Source organism: Pteronotus mesoamericanus, unplaced genomic scaffold (genome assembly GCF_021234165.1).
Source record: "Pteronotus mesoamericanus isolate MK-2021 breed Mesoamerican mustached bat unplaced genomic scaffold, CSHL_Meso_final contig_52, whole genome shotgun sequence".
NCBI lineage: Eukaryota > Metazoa > Chordata > Mammalia > Chiroptera > Mormoopidae > Pteronotus > Pteronotus mesoamericanus.
The window spans coordinates 12,701,498-12,713,291 of NW_026555189.1; the positions used below are offsets into that span (position 1 = coordinate 12,701,498).

Below are 11,794 nucleotides of genomic sequence, written 5' to 3' on the forward strand. Positions count from 1 at the left end.
AAGAAGGCGGAACTGAACCCAGGCCCAGAGCCGGCTCCAGCTCCAAGGCTGTGCCCCTTTCCCGAAATCTCTGGCCATCCCCATTGGCCAGACTGTCCCTCCCACTGGCCCCGGGGCTCCTCCCACCCCCATCCAGATAAGGCCAGCCCAAGACTGCTTCACTAGGCAATAGGCACTAGGGCTGGAATGGGGCCGCCTGGCTCCCCATGGCAGCGGGTGCTGCTGCTGCTGGGGCTGCTGCTCCCCCCTGCCACCCCCTTCTGGCTCCTCAATGTGCTGTTCCCCCCGCAAACCACGCCCAAGGCTGAGCTCAGTAACCACACACGGCCCATCATCCTCGGTAAGCCCCCACCAGGCCCCTGATGCACCAGGCCAGACCTTGGGGAGCTTGGGCCCCAGCCCCTGGTAGTCAACCCTGCCAAGGCCCTTCTGCCCCTGCATTAGCCCTGATACCTGCCCAGTGTTCAGAGGGGCCAGAGGTTTGCCCTGCCGAGGAGTCAACCCCTTCCCCCGACCACACTGTTCCTGTGCCTCTTAAGTTATCTACCCCAGATGGGTGGAGTTGGGGGTGGGGGGGACGGGTGTGTGTGCCTGAGGGCTTTGTCTGGGCATTACCAGCTGTGGTCAGCTGCAGCCGCCAGACCTTCGTCCAAGCCCCACCACTCCTTCCTCAGCCCTATCCCAGCAAGGAAGGACAAGATGCTCAGCTCAGGAGAGTAGGGGAGGCCCATCAAGGCCTGCCCCCTACTCCTAGGCCCAGCCCCCACCCCACCCCCCTAAACCTATTTGTTCCCACCTTGGACTTCGGCAGTAATGGAGAGACTGGCTAAGTGTTTGCTTTGGGAGGGCAGAGGTCAGTGGCCTTGGCCTCTGCACTTTTCCTGCCTGAGCGGAGCCTAGGCTTTGCACTGTTGGGTGGGGAGTGTGATTAGGAGGACGACCCTGTCTGTAGTCCCTGGGGGTTTAGGGTGTGGAACTTGAAGGCTAGTCAATGTAGTGGTGGGGGGTGGGTATCAGGCTGGGGTGGCGATCATGGGGGAAATCCAAGGCATCCAGAGTGAAGGCTAGTGCTCACAGTGCCTGGCTGCATGGGGAATCAGCTAGAAGCCAAGCTGGATAAACCAGACGTGGTGAACTGGATGTGCTACCGCAAAACAGAGGATTTCTTCACCATCTGGCTGGATTTGAATATGTTCCTACCCCTTGGGGTAGACTGCTGGATCGATAACACCAGGTACGTGCCATCCCCTTGGCCCCAGCTCCCTCACCATGCCCCTGCCCCTGCCCCTGCCCCTTGGTTTCTGGCCAGCTGAATGTCCCACTGTCCCCAGGGTTGTTTACAACCGCAGCTCTGGGCGTGTGTCCAACGCCCCTGGTGTACAGATCCGTGTCCCCGGCTTTGGCAAGACCTACTCTGTTGAGTACCTGGACAAAAACAAGCTGGCAGGTGTGTGTGCTGCGGGAAAGGGTGGGGCTCCGGGCCATGGAGGCCTGCAGGAGCCATGGCCAGGGCCCCAATGCTGCTGCTTCCCCCACAGGTTACATGCACACCCTGGTGCAGAATCTGGTCAACAATGGGTATGTGCGGGATGAGACAGTGCGGGCCGCTCCCTATGACTGGCGGCTGGAGCCCAGTGAGTGTCTCCGTGGAGGATGGGCTCAGGGCCAGGCAGGTAGCCCCTAACCCCCACTGTCCTGACCCCATCCACTCCCCCGCCCCCTTGCAGACCAGCAGGAGGAGTACTACCAGAAGCTTTCCGGACTGGTGGAAGAGATGCATGCTACTTATGGAAAACCGGTCTTCCTCATTGGGCACAGCCTTGGCTGCCTGCACCTGCTCTACTTCTTACTGCGCCAGCCCCAGTCTTGGAAGGATCGCTTCATCGACGGCTTCATCTCTCTTGGGGCTCCCTGGGGTGGCTCCATCAAACCCTTGCTGGTCTTGGCCTCAGGTGAGAGGGCCTCTGATCACCTGCATCCTGTAGGAGGATTGAGGGGTGGAATGAAGCTGACCATGGGCCTGCCCTCCCGCTTCTGCTTACAATACCAGGCTGGGGCTGTTGTCTACCACCCCTGGGGCATGTGCCCTTCATTTGCCCAAGAGCAGTGAGTTTGGCCTGGACCATTAGAGTGGCTCCTGCCAGAATCTGCCCTAGTGATGACAAAGGGAAAGTTAACAGAAAGGACATGAACCCCATCAGTCTGACTCCCTGCCACAGGTTTGTTCCTATGGCCTCAGGTCGTACCTACCCAACCTTCAGCTGCCTTCTGTTCCCAGGAGCCCCTTTGCCCAGGGATCTGCCCTACTGAAGACAGATTTGCCAAAGCCTAGGAGCCCCTCCTGCTCTTCCCTGAGGAGTGGCACTGCTACCACCCACTGAGCACCCACTGTCTGCTTGGCCCAGCCAAACAGTCTTCCCTGTAGGGGCTCATGGTCAGGTGAGGGATATTGTCTTCAGACTATATCAGTTAGTGTCAAATATAGACATGGTTTCATTTCACACTTCCCAGAACACAGCTCTCACCTCTGTGCAGCATAGACTACAGGGCCAACAGACACTTGCCCAAGAGAACTGCCAGCATCTTTCCCCTGCCTTTTGCACATATACATCCATCCCCAGGAAAACTTGCCCTGCCCTCATTTGAGGCTCTACAGCTCTGCTTCACAGGGGTATCAGGGCTTCCTATTTAATAAGAACTCATTAAGCACCTACTGAATTCTGCTAGGCTTGCTCCAGTCTGGCTTGCAGTCAATGTTTGGATTAGGCTGGGACAAAACTGCGCACCCAGCTGAGCTTGCGGGGAGCAGCAAGAGTGGGAGGGGACAGCCAAGCCTGGCCCCCTGCCTACCTTGCTCCATGTCCACAGGTGACAACCAGGGCATCCCAATCATGTCCAGCATCAAGCTGAAACAGAAGCAGCGCATAACGACGACGTCCCCCTGGATGTTTCCCTCCAGCCTAGGGTGGCCTGAGGACCATGTGTTCATCACCACACCCAGCTTCAACTACACAGGCCGTGACTTTCAGCGCTTCTTTGCAGACCTGTACTTTGAGGATGGCTGGTACATGTGGCTACAGTCACGTGACCTGCTGGCCGGACTCCCAGCACCTGGTGTAGAAGTATACTGTCTGTATGGCGTGGGTCTGCCTACGCCCCGCACCTACATCTTTGACCACGGCTTCCCCTACACAGACCCCGTGGGGATGCTCTATGAGGATGGCGATGACACTGTGGCCACACGCAGCAGTGAGCTCTGCGCCCTCTGGAAGGGCCTCCAGTCACAGCCTGTGCACCTGCTACCTCTTAACGGGACACAGCACCTCAACATGGTCTTCAGCAACCAGACACTGGAGCAGATCAATACCATCCTGCTGGGTACCTACAGACGTAGCACCTCTGTCCCCCCAGCCGCCAGCCCAGGGCCCCTGCCCCCTGAATAAAGATTGTCCTTTGGGCCTGGCCAGGTAGCTTAGTTGGTTAGGGCATTGTCACCAATACGCCAAGGTTGTGGATTTGATTTCTGGTCAGGGCACATATAAGAAGCAACCAATTAATGCATAAATAAGTGGAACAACAAATAGATACTTCTCTTCCTTCCTCTCTCTGTTGAAAATCAATTAAAAAAATAGTAATCCTTTGTTGTTGTAAGCCTTGAATTGTGTGTTGTGGGTTGAGGGAGCAGCATTAGGGTTCACACACCATGATTCATTCATCAATAACTGCAGGCCTGGTGCTTTGTGGGGCATAGGACAAGCCTGGCTTTGTTAAAGCCTAGGATCGAACTAAGCACCTTGAAAGCACAGCTTCCCATTCCCCTGCTTGAGCTGTTCAGGCCGCCTGCCTGGGTGCCTGCCTCTGCTCTGGGCATGGGGGCTGGGGGTGGCCGCACACACCGCTGTGGGGTGGAGGCACACGGAGCCGAGAGTTTCCAGATGGGGAAGACCTGAGCTGTCCCTCCCAGCTTCCCAAAAGGCAGGTGAGATCCCCACCTCTAAACAGGTCCCTTTGAGTGCTAGGTGGGTGACAGAAGTACAAGAGATTAGAATCAGGGTGAGAGCCACTAATCAGATCATTTCACTAATGAAGGTTTAATTATTAATGGAGGTAAGTAGTCTACGAATAAAGTTTAGGAAGTGCAAGGGGCTGAGTACTGTAGGTCAGGAAAGGCTTACCAGGGGAGGTAGTGTCTGCGCTGAGATCGAATGGATGAGAACATTAACATGGGCCCCTGTAAAGACATGGGTTTGAGCCTAAGAGCAGTATGCAGCTGCTAAATCATTTAACCAGGGCAAGAGTGTACCAGATTTCCTCTCTACAGGGTAGAGCTGTAGGGAAAGGAGGGCCAGGAGGTATAGGGGAGTCAAGAAGGCTAGGGCATTAGCCAGGGGAAAGGCTGATATCTTAAACTAAGGCAGTAGTAAGACAAAAGATGTGGATAGATAAAGGGTTATTTGGGAGGTGAAACAGTAACTAGATGGACAGCCAACAGGCCTCTCTTGAGAGAGGAAAGACAGCACCTGAGAGAGGGAAGACGGAAGGACCAGCAGCATCAGCGTCACCATCAGCACTCGGACGACCTAGCCTTTGTGTTCTGGTTTCAGGATAGAAGGCAAAGGAACAAAAGACAGGTAGGAGTTGGGTGAAGGAAGGCGACTAAGGACAAAAGGCAACGCCTGATGCTGTTTGGAGGCCTGTAAAAATGCAGAGATCTGGGAAAATGTCGAACTCCCTTATTAGGATCAGAGACAGATGCTCAGACTGGAAGTGGGAGGAGGAGCTGAACAATGGCCAGAAGGGAGAGGTTTGTCCCTTTGTTCAGAGGATCTGAAAACAGCATGGGGAGCCAGGCAAAGTCCATCATCACCTTCCCAAACTGCTTAGGACCAGAGGTGAAAGTGAAAGAGGAGATGCAAAATAGGCCAGCATTCTGAGCTAAGGTGAAAGCGAAAGCGGTAGCAGGATACGTGGAGCCCTGCAGAGAAAAGGCTTCCGCCTTTCTTGCCTTTCTTGATCCCTGCTGGTCCCACTTTTCTAACCACCGACCCCTAATCCCTGGACTGCCCTGACGACCCCATGATGCTGCAAACAGCGCTTGAGCCCCGGGGGGGCTTCTGCTTCGATAACTGCCTGAGGTAGGAGATGGTTTGTCCCGCACTGCCTGCACTCCCCGTAAGGACTTCCCGCGAGTGGGCGCCCCAAGGGCCTTTATTCCTGGTGGGGAAGGACTGTCGGGGGAAGCATGTGGTGGGCGACCTGCGTTCCGAGGCTTACTTCGGGAGGTGAGGGAGATGAGAAAGGAGTGGGGGATGTGATAAGCGTCCCAGGAGAACAGAAGCATGGGCCACTCCCCTCCCTTCCCTTTCCAGAAACGCATCTTTGAAACGCGCCCTCCCAGGGCTCCAAGCCCCTCATGCACGCAAGACCGGGACCACCATCGCGGGCCTTGTGTTCCGAGTGAGCAGGGGACTGAGTGGGAGGCTTAGAGGGGTGGTCTGGAATCCACAGGCACTGAGCCAACAGCCCGTTTACCCTCTCCCCAGGACGGGGTTATTCTGGGCGCGGATACGCGGGCAACTAACGATTTCGTCGTAGCGGACAAGGCCTGCGAGAAGATCCACTTCATCACGTCCAAAATCTAGTAGGAATCTCCAGCCCCGTTCTCCTACACCCAAACGGCCCCCTAGTCTCCACCCTGTCCTGCGCGCATCCTAGCCCCGCCCACATCTACTCTCCCTTCCCCCTCAGCTGCTGTGGGGCTGGAGTAGCCGCTGACGCCGAGATGACAACTCGGATGGCAGCGTCCAACATGGAGTTACACGCGCTGTCCACAGGCCGTGAGCCCCGCGTGGCCACTGTCACTCGCCTTCTGCGCCAGACGCTCTTCCGGTGCTGGGGCGGGGCAAAGACTACCCTGGGGAGGGGCCGTTTGGGGTGGGCAGGGCTGAGAGGAGTTGGGACAGGAAGAAAGGGCGGGGCTGGGAGGTCCCCGGAGACCGGAAGAGGCCACCCTGAGAGGAGTTGGGCAAAAGGAAGGAGCCTTGTCAGTGGAGAGGCTACCAACCACAGGAAGGGGCGGGGCACAGAGCCAGGGGAAGTGTGGAGAGTGGGGCCTGGGTACTGGTGCTTGGGCATAACCGCGCCCGCTCTGTGCTAAGGTACCAGGGCCACGTTGGTGCCTCGCTGGTTGTGGGCGGCTTAGATGTGACAGGACCGCAGCTGTACACCGTGCACCCCCATGGCTCCTACAGCCGCCTGCCCTTCGCGGCCCTGGGTGAGCGCTTCTGCCGGGCCCCCACGAACCCCGCCCCTGAAACCTTGGCCGCACTTTTGTCGTGCGTTGGGGCAGCCGCTGCTTACTTTAACTGCCCCTACTGTCTGTAGGCTCCGGCCAGGACGCGGCCCTGGCAGTGCTGGAGGACCGGTTCCAGCCGAACATGACGGTGAGCGACACCTGCGCCCCCTACTACGTGGTCATTGGTTGAAAGTGCACTCAGGAGCTGGGAGAGGGCAGAGGGACCCTAGGCTAGTCTGGAGGTCAGGGGAAGCTTCTCAAAGGAGGTGATGACTGAGAGGCCAGTGGAGTGTGGGTCGAGCAGTGCTATTTTCCAACAGACCAACGTCAGTGCCAAAGCTTTGGACTGCTGGGAGCAGTCAAAGCTGAGAGGACTGTTTGGAGCTGAGGGAGAAAACAGCAGGTGGGGCCTGGAGTTTGGATTTTGTTTGGGGTGGGATAGAAGTGGGTGAAGTATGTTGTTTCCGAAGTGCCTAAGACCCAGAAAGAGAAAGGCCGTGAGTGACACGGTGGATCGGGGGTCAAGACCACATTGGTTGTGTAGACAGACCACTGGAAGCAGCACTTCCAGTGAAAGTGACTCAGAGAACAATGCTTAGTGGCAACAGGGGTCTCTGGAGAGAGGGAGGCAGAGACCAGGGGAGGGGAACTGGGGGTAGAGATGGGGGTGCAGGGTGAGAGGAGTTTGGGTGTGAGCCAATGGTAAGTAGTCTGGGCTTCAAAGTTAACAAAAGTCCACAGCCTGTAGCCTGAGGGTGATACCAGAAGCGTCCACCAAGCCTCACACACACACATCACCACAGCTGGAGGCTGCACAGGAGCTGCTGGTAGAAGCCATCACTGCAGGAATCCTGGGTGACCTGGGCTCCGGGGGCAATGTAGATGCATGTGTGATCACAGAGACCGGCGCCAGGATGCTGCGAACACTGAGCTCGCCCACAAAGCCCATTGAGAGGTGGGAGCAAGAGAGATGGGGGAACCGCTGGGGAGGATGGGCTGTAGCAGGTAAGGTTGGGGGCTATAAGAGGACAGGTCACATGATGGGCCCACATTGAGAGGCCATTTCTCCTCTCTGCCAGGCCCAGGCAGTACCGCTTTGCCCCTGGGACCACCGCTGTCCTGGCCCAGACAGTGACGCCACTGCCACTGGAGCTGGTGGAGGAAACTGTGCAGACCATGGAGGTGGAATGAAGTAGGCTGAGGCTTAGAGCTTTGAACAAGGGGAATAAATGCAAAAAATACAAACACCTGAATAAATGGTTATGTTGTTCTTGGGTAGAGGGTGCAAGCAGCCCACAGGGCTCTCCAAATACGGTATCATCCCTTCAGGGGCCACTCCTTCGGCTCCAGTGTTTGGTCTAAGAGGTGCCCTTTATTCATTACCATAGGCGTCTACTCTGCTCCAGAACCTGAGCCCTGGCAAGCATTGAAGGCTCAAGGTGGAAAGCCCCTTCCTGACTCCACACCAGAGGTCCACCTACCACTCCCACACCTTGCTCTTGTCCTCTAGTCCATTCAGGACTGTTGTAAAACCTGAAAGGTCCCAGGTACTGCCTCTACTTAGAGCCTTTGCCTGGCTCATCAGTTGCCCAGGGCAAAGCCCCCACCCAGGATTCCAGTGAGGGCTAAAGTGCCGATAAAGGATCTGTTCCCTGATTCCAAGAGCAAGTTCTCACAGAGCACTCCTCATGCATGCTACAACTTTAGCTGCAAAACATGAAGCTAAAACCTGGGCTGTGCGTAGGGGGCTTGACTCCAAGTTTTCTGGGCTGACAGGGACCACAGAGCTCATGTAAGGACAAGATGACATGACACATTTATCCAACAAGTCTTTGCTGATCACCCTAAGTGCTAGGCCCAGGTGCTGGGGTAGCAGCATCCTGTCCTCAGAATGGCTGAGCTCCACTGGAATTTTCCAACTGCCCAACCTCTGGGGAGGGTCTGCTCTAGGCTGAACATCCCTGGGCCCGATTATGCTTTTCCCTCAACATTTTATTGTTTTAAAACATAAATCTTGTAAACATAAATGCTGGAAAAGAAACCAACGGAGACAAGAGGGAAGGAGGGAGGGGTGGGCAGGGGAAAAGGAAGGGAAGGGGAAAGTCAAGGGACATATAGCAAGGACTCATGGACAAAACAAAAGGGGAAGGATCGAGTGGGGGAGAAGGGGAGGAGGCAAGGGAAAGTGGTGAGGGGAAGGCAGAGACAAATGTATTTGAAAAAGTAATTTAAAAAAAAAACACATAAATCTTGAGGAGTTGTACAATGAACACCCATATACCCATCACATCTGCTTTACCAAAATATCTATTCACCCATCCCTCTCTTCAACCATTAACTCACTTCTTTAACTGATGTGTTCTTGGATTAGTTGAAACCCTCATGCTCCTAGAAGGAAGCCAGCCAACTTATCCATGGTAACTTTGCACACAGGGGCCTCTTCTCTCCTTTGGTCAAGCTTGATAACAAACAGGCTGTAGGCACCAGGGGTTTGCCCACGTGAGCCACAAGACATGGAGGTTACCAGAGATTTGATGACTGTCATCCTACCAGCATCCATACAGGGTTGGGCAGCAGTCACCAAAGGTACACACCTTGTGCCTCCTGTGCACCAAGGCCCCTCCCAGGCATCATTTCCTCATTAAGCGCGTGGTCTTCAGAGCCAGATAAATGAGGTTTGAGTCCAGCGACACCATGTGTTGGTGGGAGAGTCACCATCTGTGTGAACAAAATGTGACTCCCATTCTAAAGTGAGGAAACATCGTCCTAGTCAGGTGGCTTAGTTGGTTGAAGCATCTTCCCTGTACACACTGAGAGGATACAGGTTAAATTTCCAGTTAGAGCACATACCTATGTTGTGGGTTCAATCCCTGGTCAGGGCACATACAGGAGGCAACCAACTGATGTTTCCCAAATCAATGTTTCTCTCTCCTGCTCCTTCCCTGTCACTCTAAAATCAATAAACAAATCCTTGGGTGATGTTTTAAAAAATAAAATGAGGAATTCATATCCTGCTAGAACCCCTGTCCTAGCCACATGATGCTGACCCTCCACAGCAGAGCTGGTACAGCTGGACATTTCCTCCACCAGTCAGGAACACCCCTGGGTGCTGAGCAGGCTTCCCTGAGTCTGGTGCCCCTGACAGGCCTGGGAGACTTTCCTGATCCCAGTCACGAGGTGGTCACCATATACTTACAGTTAAGTCCTTTGAACCGAGTGCTCAGCACTTGGGATGGGAAGTGGTTCAGGTAGTCAATCAGAGATCAGGTTTTAGGGGTGGAGGAGGTGAGAAACTCACACCTGGGCTCTTTCTGATAAGTCCAGGCCTGGATCAAGAACCCTGGCCTAGAGAGACCCTCCTCCAGAATAGAGCGTGGGACAGGGCTGTGCCCATACAGCTGGCCTGGCCTCATGCCTGGGACTTTAGCCCAAGGACGAGGAGACTTATAAAGCCAGGCCGAGTTCTCCACCTCACGCCTGCCACAATGATGTTGCTCAGCCTGACCCTTACCCTGACCCTGCTCGGCTCCTCCTGGGGTAAGTAGGCCTGGACCAGCCTTGGCTCCCAGCATCAGCCCAGGCTTCCTGTCCAGGGGCTCAAGGAGGGGACCAGGCTGTCTAGAAGGGAAGCAGGCAGAGAGTGGGTAAAGGAAAAAGGATGTGCCAAGGCTGTGAGGAGACAAGAGGCTGACAAGAGCTCGGGCCAGGTTCAGGAGTCAGGGAGGGTTTAGGAAGCTGAAAAATGAAGGTTGGACATGTAGTTTAGGAAGAGCCCTCTGGTTGTATGAAGCAAGGAGCGGGTAAGGGGGCCAGAAGACTATCCAGGGGTCAGGAAGACAAGTGGCCTGGGCTGGAGGGTAGAAATGGAGTTGGGGAACAGTGGGGAGTTGGTTGGAGAGAGGGAGAGAGTGGATAGCACTTGGGGGCTAGTTGGGTGGGAATGATCAAGAATGTACAGGGGCCCAGGAGCAGCTCAGGACAAGAAGGGGTAGTGATGAGTCCTCTCCATTTGGACTCCTCTGGGGTGCAGTGCTGGCAGCATTTGGAAGGAGAGGGGAGAGGTGGGCTGGGGTGTGGGAAGCAGGTCCTCACCAGCCCAATGGCCAGGCTGCGGCATTCCTGCCATCAGACCGGCACTGAGCTTCAGCCAGAGAATTGTCAACGGGGAGGATGCAGTGCCAGGCTCCTGGCCCTGGCAGGTGTCCCTGCAGGTAAAGGCACCCTGGGGATGGGACAGGGTCCCAGGTGTTTCATGCCTAGGCAAAGCCTGAGTTCTCCTCCCACTTCTGACTCCTGACCCCAGGACAATAGAGGCTTCCACTTCTGCGGTGGTTCCCTCATCAGCCCATCCTGGGTGGTCACCGCTGCCCACTGCAATGTCATGTGAGTGCTCCCACACCACCTGCCCCACCCCAGCCCACCTCTCCCCACTTCTTTCCTTTAGATGCCCTTCTCTTGTTGCTTTTCCCTCCCTTCGGCTGCCTAACCCCACTCTCACTGCAGCCCTGGCCGTCACTTTGTCGTCCTGGGCGAGTATGACACATCATCCAATGCTGAGCCTTTACAAGTTCTGTCCATCTCGCGGGTAAGTGCCTGGGCTGCAGACATGGGACGGAAGAGTGGGCAGTACAGGTGGGTGCTATCCCGGTGGCCTGCCCTGCCCTAGCCCCCTTAGCATCTATCAACCCTGGGGGCCTGTGCTCACCCCATCTTACATGGCCCCTTCCTGGCTCCACAGGCCATCACACATCCGTACTGGAACCCCACCACCTTCAACAATGATGTGACACTACTGAAGCTCGCCTCCCCAGCCAAGTACACAACGCGCATCTCACCAGTTTGCCTGGCTTCCCCAAATGAGGTGTTGCCTACAGGCCTCACTTGTGTCACCACGGGCTGGGGCCGCATCAGTGGCACAGGTAGGAGCCTAGGCCAAAGATCTGGGTGGGAGAGCTAGGGTAGGGACAAGTTATCGGGGGACTAACTACCCCCTTCTGGCACACAGGCAATCTGATCCCACGACGCCTACAGCAGGTGGCCCTGCCCCTGGTCACTCAGAACCAGTGCCGGCAGTACTGGGGCTCGCGAATCACTGACTCCATGATCTGTGCAGGCGGCTCAGGGGCCTCCTCCTGTCAGGTGAGCACCGGCACCCTGTCCTGTCCTCTGGCATCACCCAGTCCCCCATGCTGACTTCTCCCCTCTCCTTCCCTCAGGGTGACTCTGGAGGCCCTCTTGTCTGCCAGAGGGGGAACGCATGGGTGCTTACAGGCATCGTCTCTTGGGGCACCAGCAACTGCAACGTGCGCGCACCTGCCATGTACACTCGGGTTAGCAAATTCAGTACCTGGATCAACCAGGTCACAGCCCAAAACTGAGCCTACCCACAGGCCCCTCCCCTCTTAATCCAATAAAGACCCCAGACTATCCTCTTGTGTCATCTGGTTTGTCCTCCTGGCTCACAGGAGTCTATCCCAACTTGGACTTTGTCTTCCAGCA

General features: G+C 55.8%; 3 protein-coding genes across 4 annotated transcripts; all 3 read left to right on the forward strand.

Moving 5' to 3' along the window:
- The first annotated feature begins 158 nt into the window (after positions 1-158).
- On the forward strand, positions 159-3,631 carry LCAT (lecithin-cholesterol acyltransferase). The gene is made up of 6 exons (XM_054579300.1): positions 159-340; positions 1,078-1,234; positions 1,332-1,447; positions 1,539-1,634; positions 1,728-1,952; positions 2,869-3,631. Exons 1-6 carry the CDS (start codon positions 187-189, stop codon positions 3,441-3,443), a joined length of 1,323 nt encoding a protein of 440 aa, XP_054435275.1. The 5' UTR covers positions 159-186; the 3' UTR covers positions 3,444-3,631.
- A 1,222-nt stretch (positions 3,632-4,853) lies between these two features.
- PSMB10 (proteasome 20S subunit beta 10) lies at positions 4,854-7,552 on the forward strand. 2 transcript variants are annotated; one of them, XM_054579041.1, is made up of 8 exons: positions 4,854-5,135; positions 5,370-5,457; positions 5,544-5,641; positions 5,749-5,889; positions 6,159-6,274; positions 6,385-6,443; positions 7,099-7,250; positions 7,375-7,552. In XM_054579041.1, exons 1-8 carry the CDS (start codon positions 5,077-5,079, stop codon positions 7,484-7,486), a joined length of 825 nt encoding a protein of 274 aa, XP_054435016.1. In that variant the 5' UTR covers positions 4,854-5,076; the 3' UTR covers positions 7,487-7,552. The 2 variants fall into 2 exon arrangements, with proteins under 2 accessions (XP_054435016.1, XP_054435017.1); XM_054579042.1 differs by lacking the exon at positions 7,099-7,250.
- A 2,219-nt stretch (positions 7,553-9,771) lies between these two features.
- Positions 9,772-11,694, forward strand: CTRL (chymotrypsin like). Its single transcript, XM_054579043.1, has 7 exons — positions 9,772-9,832; positions 10,403-10,506; positions 10,599-10,678; positions 10,799-10,880; positions 11,034-11,214; positions 11,301-11,434; positions 11,512-11,694. Exons 1-7 carry the CDS (start codon positions 9,781-9,783, stop codon positions 11,671-11,673), a joined length of 795 nt encoding a protein of 264 aa, XP_054435018.1. The 5' UTR covers positions 9,772-9,780; the 3' UTR covers positions 11,674-11,694.
- Positions 11,695-11,794: the final 100 nt, after the last annotated feature.

Excerpts from the sequence above, each read along its gene's own strand:
- PSMB10 (XM_054579041.1), top strand. The coding sequence starts at position 5,077 with ATGATGCTGCAAACAGCGCTTGAGCCCCGGGGGGGCTTCTGCTTCGAT. Across the intron at positions 5,642-5,748 it reads TTCATCACGTCCAAAATCTA|CTGCTGTGGGGCTGGAGTAG; the intron begins GTAGGAATCTCC and ends CTTCCCCCTCAG. Across the intron at positions 6,275-6,384 it reads CCTGCCCTTCGCGGCCCTGG|GCTCCGGCCAGGACGCGGCC; the intron begins GTGAGCGCTTCT and ends TACTGTCTGTAG.
- LCAT (XM_054579300.1), top strand. The coding sequence starts at position 187 with ATGGGGCCGCCTGGCTCCCCATGGCAGCGGGTGCTGCTGCTGCTGGGG. Across the intron at positions 1,448-1,538 it reads GGACAAAAACAAGCTGGCAG|GTTACATGCACACCCTGGTG; the intron begins GTGTGTGTGCTG and ends CTTCCCCCACAG. Across the intron at positions 1,953-2,868 it reads CTTGCTGGTCTTGGCCTCAG|GTGACAACCAGGGCATCCCA; the intron begins GTGAGAGGGCCT and ends CCATGTCCACAG.
- CTRL (XM_054579043.1), top strand. The coding sequence starts at position 9,781 with ATGATGTTGCTCAGCCTGACCCTTACCCTGACCCTGCTCGGCTCCTCC. Across the intron at positions 10,507-10,598 it reads CCTGGCAGGTGTCCCTGCAG|GACAATAGAGGCTTCCACTT; the intron begins GTAAAGGCACCC and ends TCCTGACCCCAG. Across the intron at positions 11,435-11,511 it reads CAGGGGCCTCCTCCTGTCAG|GGTGACTCTGGAGGCCCTCT; the intron begins GTGAGCACCGGC and ends TCCTTCCCTCAG.